We start from the raw sequence: 13,350 nt of genomic DNA on the forward strand, positions 1-13,350 counted from the left end.
GGATATAGGATTTGAACTCAGAATTCATCCCCAAATGTTAGGCCTTTTCCATTACTTGAGAGTCCAGTTCACTGGAAGCTTTGGGTTTGGAACTCTCCCAGACTTTTCCCTATGTGCTTCTTCCATTGGCTGGTTTTGGCCTGTATCCTTTCCCCTTTTCCTGTAATAAATTGTAACCATAAGCTAAAAAAAAAAAAAAAAAAAAAAGAGTCCAGGATCAGGCACTAGTGTCCTAACAAACATTAAATCATTATATGAAATATATTTTGGGTTACTTAAGTGTGGATCTCACTGTAGTAGCATTAATCTTCTCAGGAATTAGATTGTAATTGAGTAGCATTGTTAAAAAGCTTGATTAACTTAAGGGATCAAGGTTAACACCCCCAATAATGAGTTATGTTGATATCATGTGTCCCTGATATGATGTGATGAGGACACATCACCTTTGTGGAATCCTTCCCCTGAATCCATAAGCTCAGCATAATTCTGAGAAAACATTAGACAAACCCAAACTGAGAGACATTCTATAAAGTTCCTGACCATTAGTCTTAAAAAGTCAAGACCAAGCAACTGTCACAGATTGGAAGAGGCTAAGGAAACATGACCACTAAATGTAATGTGGTATGCTGGTTTGGACCCTGGAACAGAAAAAGTACATTAATATAAAAATCCAAATAAGTCTCTAGAACATAATTAATAGTATTAATGCCAGTGTTAATTTCTTAGTTTTGATATCAGTACCATGGTCATGCAAGATGGTAACAGAGGAAGCTGGAAAAAGGTAAATAGGAGCATTCTGTACTATGTTTGCAACTATTATATAAATCTAAAATTATTTCAAATAAAAATTTAGCAAAATAACTACAAGTAAACTTTATATATTTGAAAAAATATGAAATAAAATTCCTTTTAAAAGAAGAATGGTAAGATCAAAGAACATGGAGATTCTAGAAAAAGATCTATATTTGAATTAGACTGAGCTCCATGAGTTAATGCAGTAAAACAACTATGAGAATGGATAGATTAAAATTATTTTTCTTTGCTCATGCTTATGGACAGAGAATCTCTATATTTTTATTTTCTCAGTTTTTGACACTGGAATGAAATTGTTTCCTTTAAGGAAGGAATTCTGGGGAAATGAATTTTCTCTTTTTTTTTTAAAGATGTTTTTGATGTGGACCACTTTTAAAGTCGTTATTGAATTTCTTAAAATACTGCTTCTGTTTTATGTTTTGGTTTTTTGGCCACAAGGCATGTGGGATCTTAGCTCCCCAACCAGGGATCAAACCTGCGTCCCCTGCATTGGAAGGCAGATTCTTAATCACTGGACAGCCAGGGAAGTCCCGAATTTTCTCTTAATTCAGTATTTATTTTTCTTTCATTCCTTTCTCTGTAGTGGAAAGTTACTCTGGATTCTGGGTATCCAACCATGAATAGTTACATCATAGGGAAGAATCAGTCTCTTCAGGAATTATACACTATGGAGGGTAAAATGCAGGGAGGCAACAGGGTGAGTGGAAAGAGCACTAGTTTTGACCTAGCCTTGAATACTAGGTCTGTCCCTGTATAGCATGACTTTGGGCACATTCGTAGCCTATCAGAGCAGTTTTTTATTCTGTAAAATGGTTGTTGTAAAAATTAAATGAGATAAGGTGTGTGAAGTACCTGTACCTACTAGACATCCAATAAAAATAAATTCAAAGGCATTGGTTGTTATGTACCCAAGAGTTTGCTATTTATGAACTATTGTGAATATAAAAACACATGGAATGAAATGGCTGATAATCTCAAAGAACTTACAACCTTTGAGCAGAGATTAAAACATGCAGAGATGAAACAATTAGAGAAAAAAATTACAGAATTTATCAGAGCATTAAACTGTGTTGTAAAGATAGTACAGCAGTGATTAGAAAGGAGAAGAATCCTTGTTGGCTTAAATATTATGAAAGAGGTGATCCTGAGAAAAGCATTTAGGAACTGGTATACAAAGTAATAGCACCTAATATGGTTTAAGGTTTTGAAAAGTTTTCACAAGCATTGTATCACTCAATAATCACAATCACTCTGTGAAATAAGTTTTACAAGCCCCATTTTAGAAGTAAAGAAATCTAGAGTCAGAGAAGTCTTTTGTCTGTTTTTGTCAAGCGGCAGAACTAGAACTCAAGCCTAGTAATGCTGACTATGAAATCTATGCTTGTTTTGTAAAAATATTTTATGCTTCCATGCATTTTCATAATTGTTTTCTCATCACCTGAAATAGTCATGTCAGAAGCTGAAGTCAAGAGAGTCTAAGTGACCCATCCAAGTTCCCCCAGCTAATTAGTTGGGAAAGCAGTACTAGAAACAATATGCCTGAATGTCTAGTGTATTCTTCCCCTCTTTCTGTATTACCACATTCTTTTAATTTCCAGATGGAGAGGAGGGAGGGAGAAGGGGAGCAGTACTGGATTTGGATGGGCTCCGAGATATACACACATGTCATCACAGAGAAAAATCTCAACTTTGCAGGGCTGCATTAATCCTGGCCATGTAACTAGAGACAATCATCCACCTGCCTTGTGCTGAGAATGACATATATGAATGGGGCAAGTGAATTGCCACACTTAAATTGCTGGTACTCTGTTTTACCTCTTAATTCATATTCGTGCTATATTTTGGAATTACTTCCTTGGGGGGTGGCAATTAACCAAGAAACCCTTCAATTCATGTGACTATGGATGGTTCTGTTCCTTATCTACCTCATTCTGGTCTAAATACAGACTATTACATGAGAGTTGTAGGCCAGAATATTTTCGTCTCAAGAAAAAAAAAGCAGAATAAACCTAGATCTTTAGAACACCATAGTGCTCTTTTTGTTCAGGGAATACAAAGATTCTATATGGTGATTTCACTAGTTTCTGTTTTAACTCTACAGCACAAAATCAGCAAACTTACTTCACACTTTCAGGATTTTACATACTTTCCACCGCAAGTTCATGCTCTATTTCAGTCCAGAAGGTGATATTTTCCCAAGTCAAAGTTGTACATATTCTACTGTCACTCTTCCTCCAGCGGGAATGACAAACTATCACACTTCACTGTACATAGTCTTCGACTATTCTTGGCTCAAAGCCTGATCATCTTTTTCTCGGGATCGATATTCTCACCTTTCTCAGCTTCCATGTCTGCCCCATGACTACCGTGGGAATCTGGTTGCTTGCCATTCCTTGTTACTGAATGTCTGAGGATGCAAGCGTCAGGGCTTGGAATCGAGTGTGACAGTGTGCAAGTGGGCTTTGACAGGTTAAGCATAAAAGGCTATGTGAAGTTGTATTTTGGTGAAACAGAGAAAATGTACATTTATGAAATGTTTATTAGACGGGATGTGACGGTATGCTGAGTTGGTTTGTGAGGCTTGACGTGTATGTGTGTTACTATATAACCACGTAAGGAGCAGAATCTAATCCCCGCCCCAGCCACGGGGAGGCGGTACCCCGAGGCCTTTGCTTAATTCAAACCGGAATAACCTGTTGCGGGACTCCAAGCTGCCGCAGTTGCAGGTTGGCGTCCCCGCCGGCGGCGCGCGGACCTCCGCCCGGTAGTCGCGCGCCCAGCGCCTGACAGGAGGGCAGTCACGTGGTAGCCGCAAAGCGGCGCTTTGCGACCTCGATGACAGGCAAAATGTGCGACAGCCTCGGCGCTGGCCAACCAGGGGCGGAGGCGGCGGCCAGGGAGGAAGCGGAGGAGGCGGAGGCGGCCGTGGGGTTCGCCCGCCTGCTTTTTCGCTCGCTTTCCCCGCCCCCGCCGGTCTTGTCGCCGTTGAAGGGAGCCGGCTGCGTGCTGTCGCAACCAGCCCTCATCCTGGCCGGCGACAGTAAGACCGAACCCACATCACTACCAACCTCCCTGTTGAGGCGGCTGCGGCTGGGGCTCCGCGGGGCGCAGGCAAGCGGCCCAGGCGCCTGAAGGTTACCGAGTGCATGAGCGCCTAGCCTCCCGCGCTGCCCCGCCCGCCGGCCCGCCGGCCCGCCCGCCGGCTCGCCCGCCAGCCCTTCGGCGCCCGGCGGCGACGGCGGCGGCAGCGGAGACGGCCGCAGGAGGCGCAGTCTCCCTCCCGGGTGCACGCTTCGCTCCCGGAGCCGCGGAACTCGGCGGCCGCCATGGCGTCCAACATGGACCGAGAGATGATCCTGGCAGATTTTCAGGTGAAGTATCGGGCCCAGTTACCCTCTCACCTCCAACCTCGTGGGTTCCTGGTGCCCGAAGGGTGGCCTCTTCCCAGCGTTTGTTTGAGCACTGCTGTGATGTGTGGTTTGAGTTTTTATACGGTACCTGACTTGAGGTGTGTGTGAGTGTGTGGTGTGTGTGTGTGTGTGTTGTGAACTGTGGGGGACTATGTTATGTTGGGGGTGTGTAGAATGGCTTATGTACGGCTTGAATGGTATTTGTCGAGTGAGTGGGTGTTCTGTCGGGTTGTTTTGTGTGTGGATTGTATTGTTTCCTGTATTATAGGTAATGTGTAGAATTCGAGGATAAGTGTGGGGCTTTTAAGTATGAGGTGCTTTAGGTGAGGAGTTTTGGGTTTGTGAGGAGAGTGTGCTGTATGGAGTGTGGGTGTGGTGTATTAAGGGGAGAGTAAAAAAGAATGATGGTGAGGAGGTGGTGAGGGTAGCGGGACATTGTGCTGGTTTTGAGGGAGAAATAAACATTTGAGACTGATGCCTTATTGGAGTCTTTGGGGTGTAGGAAGAGGAGGAGGCAAATAGACTGTATATATCAATGTATCTTTGCAGTGAGTTCACAAGCTTAATAAATTACCAATTCATATTTGTGGATTCCCTTCCTCTACAGATTTGAACTACTTGGTTGGTGTCCTTTCTCCAGGAGAAATTTTAAGGATGAGCAAAGATTTTTCTTACTGACTCAACTGTAGTGACACTGGCATATAAGTATTTTAGGGAGGACCTTTGAAAGTAGAGCTGTATGCTTCATGAAAGAGTTGGAGTTAGAACTAATACCCTGTAAACACCACTTTTGCCTTTTGATGTTGGAAGAAAATATTGTAGTGAGATATTTTTAACCATTTATTTTGGCATTAACTTAGAAGCTATAGTTCTGTATAGGCAGACGTTTCCCTCCTTTAACACTGCCATCATTGCACATGGTCTAACGCTAGCATAGTAGGCAATATTTTTCCTTACTGATATTTTGTTGGGCTTTTGTCTTTCTCTAATTTTTAAAGTTACTTATTTTTACAACTAAATATTCTGATGGCCATTTCCAGAGTTTGCTCATTTAATTATTCAAGTCATATCTGCTACATTAGGAATATGCATATATCTGCATTTGATTATACTGTAACTTTCAAACTCAAACAGAAGGAAGTTCTGAAAATAAAAGTTGACCACAAGATTTTGGTGCTTTGTAGGATTAGGATTGGCCTGAGATTTTCTGCCTAATTCTTTCACCTGTTTTTTCATTCTCCAAGTTAGTCTTTTATCTAATGTGGAATGTAGTTGTGTGATAAAGGACTCTATATGTCTAGGAATGATTTTATCCTTTTGTAAAATTGTTCTGCTCTAGTAGGAATGGCTTTAAGCAACAAAAAGTATAGTTTACCTCATTAAAAGCTTTAAGGTAACTGTAACTTTGTTTTGATTTACCAAACTTTTGACTTCCTCTAATAACTTGTAGCTGTTTGCTCTCTTATTATTTGTGACAATTATTATTATTATTTTTTGGCCATGCTGCGTGTCATATGGGATCTTAGATCCCCGACCTGGGATCCAACCCGTGCCCCCTGCAGTGGAAGCGCGGAGTCTTAACCACTGGACTGTTGGGGAAGTTCCTATTTGTGACAATTATTATGCTTAGCTTTATCGGGCAGTCTGGAAATTTAGGATTCCTGCATTCAGAGAAAGTAAGATTTTCTGACAAGCATTTGGGATTTTATTTTGATTGTGTGAAAACATTCTAATAAGTTTTTTTTTTCAAACCAATGGCAATGCTGTGAACAATTGTTTACAAATTGGAAAAAGCTTATGGCATCTAAAGCGAACAATTGTTTTCCAAATGGTGAGAGTTAATTGCATATTGTCAAATAGGCAGGAGAACATTACTGGTAGAATAAAAGTTATTTAGAAAACTATGCACAAGCACATTAGCCTTTTGTGTATTTTAGGAACCTTGTATTCCTCTTACAAATGATGATTCCAGATGAGTTTATTCTTGTGGACTTGGTTTTAAAATGGATTATTCTTCACTTTGCTGTACGCCTGAAACTAGCACAACATTGTAACTCAACTATACTCCAATATGAAATAAAAATTAAAAAAAAGGATTTTTCTTACTTTTAAAAAATATTATGTAAAAGTTTTGTAGAATTGACTTTAAAAAATTAGCATTTATCCAGTTATCAGAAACCAGGCAATTTATTTTGAAAATTATAGCTCAAGACTTGGAATGTAGATGCTTGGATGATACTGGCTTCTTCTATAACTGGGCAAATCAATTTCCCCAGCCAAAAGTGAGCATAGTAAAATTATGTTCTGTTTATTTCATATGATTGTGAAAATTAATAATAGTTTTGAGAGCTCAGTGCTGCTCTTGTAGAAAGCGACACGATTTTTAAATGTGACTAGATTTTAAAAATAAATAAGTTTAAGATTTTGATTATTGCTGGAAAATACAATGTCTAAATATGGGAAAGTTTTTGAGAAGGATTTTGTATTCTCTAACTATTTCAACTCAATAAACAAAGGACTTCTGTTGAAATCAGTGGCGGAGTGGCTAACAATCATATGAGGTAAATAGAACATAATTTTACTATTTTCACTTTCGGGTAGGGAAATTGATTTGACCAGTTATAGAAGAAGCCAGTATCATCCAAGCATCTACATTCCAAGTCTTGAGCTATAATTTAAAAAATAAATTGCCTGGTTTCTTTTAATGAGTTAAGTAGTGGATGGAAGATTTCAGCTCAGACGACTTAATGGGATAGATTTGAGACTTTGTAGGTGAGTGAACTAATTACAAAGCAAATATATTCCAAATTGTCCTCTAAAAGATTTTTTCCCCCAAGTAAGAACAGCTGCCAGTAGGAAGAAAATTTAAATTGTGGTGAAATACACAATAACATAAAATGTGCCATCTTAACCATTTTTATCAATACGTGTCCAGTTCAGTGACATTAAGTACATTCACATTGCTGTGCAGTCATCACCACCAACCATCTTCAGAACTCTTTTTATCTTGCAAAACTGTAACTCTCTACCCATTAAACAGTAACTTCCCATTCTTCCTTCTCCCCAGCCCCTGGCAACCACCATTCTTTCTCTGTGAATGTGAATGCTCTAGGTACCTCTAATAAGTGGAGTCATACAGTATGTGTTCTTTTGTGACTGGCTTATTTCAGTTAGAATAATGGCCCCAATTTTGTAGCATGTGTCAGAATTTCCTTCCTTTTTAAGGCTGAATAATATTTCATTTTATGTATTTACCATATTTTGTTGATCTGTTCATCTGACAATGGACACTTTTTCCCTACGTTTTGGCTATCATGAATCATTAATGCTGTACATGGATGTACAAATATCTCTTTAAGTCCCTGTTTTCAGTTCTTTGGGGTATATACCCAGAAGTAGAATTGTTGAATCATAAGGTATTTCTATTTTTAATTTTTTTAGGAACCGCCATACTGTTTTCCATAGTGGCTGCACCACCAAAAGTTTGAATGGAGAGAATGACAGTGTAGTGTTTAATTAATTTGTAAATTCCACTCTGAACAAATGAGTTTAGAACTTGGAATAGTCCAACAAAAATCAGCTATAAATGTAAATAGTGTTAGCATAGTATGTTACTGGTAAAGGAATGACTAGACTAGTACACGTACAGTTTTGGCTGACCAGAACCAGGAGGGGGTGTAAAGGAATTTCCTGGGTTTAAAAAACAGGCAGGCACTGATGAATCAAGAGAGGTTATTTTTTTTCTCCTTCCTTAAAGTTTTTTTTATAACAGATGCATTCAGGTGCAAGTTCCAAATCTTTTCCTTTTTGTAATTGTATAATTCATTAAGGTTGAGGTATAGAGCAAAAATCATTTGATCAAACAAACTTTTGAGACTGTATTCAATTTGCTTACAGATGTGAAAACAGTTATCCAAACAAAATTGCGGTTGCTATTTAATAATTTCAGTAATTAGTTACCTCTTACTTTGGGTCTAGATGAACAAAAAAATGAGTCTTCTCCCTCCCCCACCCCTTTAACCTTTCAGTTAATGCCATGGTAAATTCTTTTTCCTCTAAGATACTTTTTTTTACTTATAATTTTCCTTTGAGAACAAAATGAGTGGTGTACCCATTTAGATTAGTGTCACATGTGGGTCTCATGTTTTTCTATTTATGTTTCTTTGTTACTGATAATATAGATACATAGATCATAGCTCTACTCAAGTGAAGAAAAAATAACTTTCACTAGTAGTAATATTTTCTATCAGACTTTATCATAAACAAAAACTTATCTGCCTTTCTAAAAAAGTATTCGTTCTGAATCTAGTTCCATTGGTCACATATTAAGAGTACCTTTATTTCTTCTCTAGTTTGGCACTGATTTTGATGTTACTTTCAGTTGTATATCCTGGATGACACAATTGTGGCTTTCTTTTCTACTCCTGGTCTTTCCAGCTAGTAATACCTTTGCTGCCTAAATTGCTTTGTACATTTACATATATTGGACTATCACTATGGGATGTAGTGAGTTTTCATTTGCCTATCAACTCCTCTTTGAAGCATGGACTCTTCCATGACACTACTGGTAAGTTACTTGTAGGTAATTTCTGCCCTTTCATTACATTACATTTTTTCCTTCTAAATGAAGTTGTGAATCACTCTTCTTTCTTTTTTAGTTTGACGCAAAGAGATATTTTCTACAAAAGAGGATACCAGACTGCGAGTAGAAATGGTATCGATCCAGACAGATAGGTATCCTTGGTGATGTTGTGGATGAGGGACCAAACTAAGTATTCATGGAACGTCATCTTTATTTCCTGGAAGGTTACCTTGGGTAGGAGATTGAGTACTATGGCAGAAAGTAGTCTTGTTAGTATTCTTTCTTTCCTTTCTTCACTGTCCCCTTCGTTTTTAGAGGGACAAAGCATATTGTTTTGTGTTTGGATTGTTGGTCATTGGGAAAATAAGGTTTTGACATGTAGATTAAAGTTTAGTAGTGGTTAAGAGCATGGCCTTTGATGTCAGATTACTTAGATTTAAATCACAGCTCTGCCATTCACTCATCTTGTGATTTTTGACCAGTTACTTCACACCACTTTGCTTCAGTTTTCCCATATGAAAAAAGGGTTAATGTAAAGTGATTAGAACAGGTACCTGACATAGAAAGTGTTTTAATAAATTTTAGCTGTTAGTTTCATTGTTGACAGTTTTTTTTTTTTTTTGCGGTATGCGGGCCTCTCAGTGCTGTGGCCTCTCCCGTTGTGGAGCACAGGCTCCGGACGTGCAGGCCCAGCGGCCATGGCCCACGGGCCCAGCTGCTCCGCGGCACGCGGGATCCTCCCGGACCGGGGCACGAACCCGCGTCCCCTGCATCGGCAGGCGGACTCTCAACCACTGCGCCACCAGGGAAGCCCCATTGTTGACAGTTTTAAAGTATGCACTTGTTCTCTGCAGGGGACTTCAGAGATCATCTATTTCTAGCTTCTCATTTTTCCTTTCGTGGGCGTTGAGACCCTGAAAAAGGAAGTGACTTGTCCACGGTCATGAACTGGTTTGAAACAAAGATTTTTTCCAGGTGTACATAAGAGTGTTCATTTTCTAGCTTAATTTGTCAAATAGCTTGGACGTCTAGAGGAAAATGAGACCCACCACTTAGAAATTTGTCCAAATTGTTAAAACTTACATAGAAAATAAATTAACAGTGCCTGGCATATAGCAGACATGCAGCAGGAAGGGAAGGAGGGAGGGAAGGTGGGAAGGAGGAAGGGAGGAAGGGAGGGACTGATCGTTCCTAAACTGCCATTCCAGTTCAGTGCCATGCTTCTAAGCTCACAGGTGATCAGAAGCCATGGAATGGAGAGACTTCAGATTTGTTGAGCATGGTTCGGTTGATGCCTGTTGTTTGCCAGACAGGTTTTATGGACTCTAGTTCAGGGGTCAGGAAACTGTAGCCTGTTAGCTGGTTGCCTGTTTTTATACATAAAGATTTATTGGCACACTCATTTACCTATTGTCTATGACTGCTCTCTTGCTGCAGTGACAGAGGTGAGTAGTTGAGACAGACTTCATGGCCCACAAGCTTAAAATATTTACTATTTGAGCTTTTAAGATAAAGTTATCTACGTCCCCCGCCCACCTGAAATCAATACTTTCTTTTGAAATCAATACTTTTCTTTCTAGGTTTTAGTAACTGCAAAGTGTTAGAACATTTGAATGCCTCACAGGTACACATGGTTACTTCTCTATAGGAGGCAGTTAGAACATTGCACTTAGGCAGACTAGAGCACTTGTTTTTGTGCTTTGTTTTTTTGTTTTGGCTGTGGTTTTCTGAGCAAGTCATTTATCCTTTCTGGGTGTCAGTTATTCAGTCTATAAAATGTAGATCTGCTTAGACCCATATCTACTTGAACACAGAAGATTAGACTAGATTAGGTGTTCAAATAGAGTCTGGATAATCACTTGGCAGCAGTGGGGTTCAGGACATTCAGTTATAATTTAGGTAATTTATCTAGCTTAGGGGTCAGCAAACTACATCCTGAGGGCCAAATCACCAAATTTTTTGTCAGCAAGTCTTATTGGAAGGCAGTCTTTCATGTTCATTTACATACTGTCTCTGGCCACTTTTGCCCTCATTAGCAGAGTTGAATAGTTGATTGCATGACCTGCAAAGCCCAGTATATTTACCCTGCCCCATATAGGAAAGTTTACTGATCCCTGGTCTAGATAAGTGGTTTTCAACTTTGGATGATTTCTGTTCCCCAGAGAACATTAGACAATTTCTAGAGACATTTTTGGCTATCACAACTGTGGGGTGCTAATAGCATTTAGTGGGTAGAGGCCAGGGGTTCTGTTAAACGTTGTATAATGCCGTAGACATCTTGTGACAATGAAGAATTATGTGCCCAAGAATTTCAGTAATTCTGAAAACCCTTGATCTAAATCAGTGGTTCTCAGACTTCAGCTTGCATAAGAATAAGTGGGAGGGCTTGTTAAATCACAGATTACTGGAGCCCAGAATTTTTAATTCAGTGGATCCTGGGTGGGGCTGCAAATTTGCATTTCTGCCAGGTTCCCAGGTTATGCTGATGTTGCCAGATCCAAGGACTACACTTGAGAAAAACTGATCTAGATGATTTTTGAGGTTACATCCATTCCTGTGATTGTTTGATTTTGTGATCTTAAGTACTCTTCCATTTTTTGACTTAGGAAAATTTGAGTTTTTCAGTATATACTTGATGCTCATAATAAAACATGCTGTTTCATGACTCCATATGTTTGAACCCGTAGTTTTCGTGTCCCTTTGGAAAACTTCTATTTATTGTTCAAAATTATTGCCTACCTTTTGTTTATAAAACATCAGTACTCTGTGCCCAGTTAGTGTTAATCATTTCTTCTTATATATCTTGTACATATTTCTTTTATATCAGAAATAAGAGAATTTCTCAAAAAATTCTGAAAAATTTCTGAAATTCTCAAAAATTTCTCTTTTGAGTCTTATATCAGATTGCCAGTAATCAGTTAACATGTTTCTTTTCCCTACTGTCAGCTCTTTGAGTGAACAGCTGCTTGGGTCTTAACCACTGTTCCTATAGTATATATTAAGAGGTGCTCCGTGAATATATTTTGAAGAAATATTATGAATATTGGCTGTTATGGTACAAGTAAATGGAGTAGAATTGTAAATTATGTATTTTTAAGCATCTACCATTTTCTGACATATGGTTTTGAATAAGAAGATCTGTCACTGAGAGAATAAAAATTAGACTAGTTTATTAAATTGAGGGTTATAACTTCAAGGTGACCCATTTATAGAGAAGTACAAAACACCCACACTCTGTTTTAGCTTTGATAGAGGGCTCAGTAAGCTAATGTGACAAAATATACGGCCTGAGGCCATATTTGTAAAATTTGAATGCTGTTACTGAATTGCTACATGTTAGCCATTCTTCCTGATTATGTTTTCACTGTCAAACTGTTTTTTAAGGCAGAAATTCTAATTTCAAATAAAAATTGCTTACCATGTTAAATCATTAGTCATTGGCTTCTAGGTAAGTTTGAGATAATTGCAAGAAGCAAAATTAACAGAATAATTGTACCTGTCTTTATACTTATTTGTGGTTATAGAGGAATAATTGAGATAGAAAGAATGAGATGTCAAGTTGTGGTAAAGAAAAGTGGAAAAGTTTGCAGGTTATGTGTACCTTAATGGCATTAGAGTTAGGTTCCAGTCACCTGTTTTTTTTCCCTCTGCAGTTCACCTGGTTTAATGACTGAAGTTGAAAAGTGTTAGTGAGAGGAAAGTTTTGTCTCTTGTGCCCTCCTGGCTCCCCATTCTCTTTCCCCCAAGGGAAAAGTAGTGGTTGAACTTTTTTTTTAAGCCAATTTTAGTGATATTCTTTGGCATCTAGTTAAAGTGAGATGGAGACACAATTGAGCATTTTTATTTTAGGTTTAATGAGGAAGGAATAATAATATTAGCATATAGCTTTTGATTGATTTGTATGTGCCAGATATTGTGCTAGGTTCTTTTTTTTTTTTAAGTTGATATGTTGTATTCTCAATTTTATTCAGTTCAAGAAATTTTCTTTTTTTTTTTGGCCACAAGGCATTCAGGATCTTAGTTCCCCAACTAGGGATCGAACCTGTGCCCCCTACAGTGGAAGCACGGGAGACTTAACCACTGGACCGCCAGGGAAGTCCCTGTGCTAGGTTCTTAACATCTAAATTCTGCAGTGACCCTGTCTTAGGATCGAGAGATACAGTTCTCCGTGACTTCTGTAATGTCTTGTGAGCACAGGCACTGACTTTTTGCTCCTGACTATGTTTTCAAGGATATTTGTATAGTGAGCAGCCTTGGAAGACAGAGGTAATGTCTCTCTCTGGAGCAAAGGGCGGGCATGCATAGTATCTATTTTAAAAGATTTGGGTTCTCTAGGCTCTAGGTTCCTCTTCTGTAACACAGTCCACTGTGTGTGCAGGTATCACTTGGCCTACTTTGTGTCACCCTGTGGGAAATGGGACTGGGAAACTGTGCAAGAAAATTCTGATATTCTGACTACAGATATTGCCATGAGTCGTAAAGTTCATTGTCTCCAAGCCAGGAGTCTAGCTCTTCTGCCAGCATCTATGAAACTGACAGGCTCTA

General features: G+C 38.9%; 1 protein-coding gene across 6 annotated transcripts in view; it reads left to right on the top strand.

Moving 5' to 3' along the window:
* The first annotated feature begins 3,692 nt into the window (after positions 1 to 3,692).
* The window catches only part of FAF1 (Fas associated factor 1), a 487,383-nt gene continuing 477,725 nt past the window's right edge, over positions 3,693 to 13,350 (top strand). For 4 of the 6 annotated variants that reach the window (XM_089923008.1, XM_089922966.1, XM_089922975.1 and 1 more), the window contains exon 1: positions 3,694 to 4,184. In XM_089923008.1, coding sequence (XP_089779134.1) covers positions 4,140 to 4,184 — 45 coding nt within the window. In that variant the 5' untranslated portion in view covers positions 3,694 to 4,139. Of the gene's footprint in view, positions 4,185 to 13,350 lie in introns of all 6 variants that reach the window. The other 2 variants (XM_089922958.1, XM_089922963.1) reach the window with 2 other exon arrangements.

Source organism: Delphinapterus leucas, chromosome 1 (assembly GCF_059928025.1).
Source record: "Delphinapterus leucas isolate spDelLeu-1000000601 "Yukka" chromosome 1, BTC_Dleu_Yukka2, whole genome shotgun sequence".
Lineage (NCBI taxonomy): Eukaryota > Metazoa > Chordata > Mammalia > Artiodactyla > Monodontidae > Delphinapterus > Delphinapterus leucas.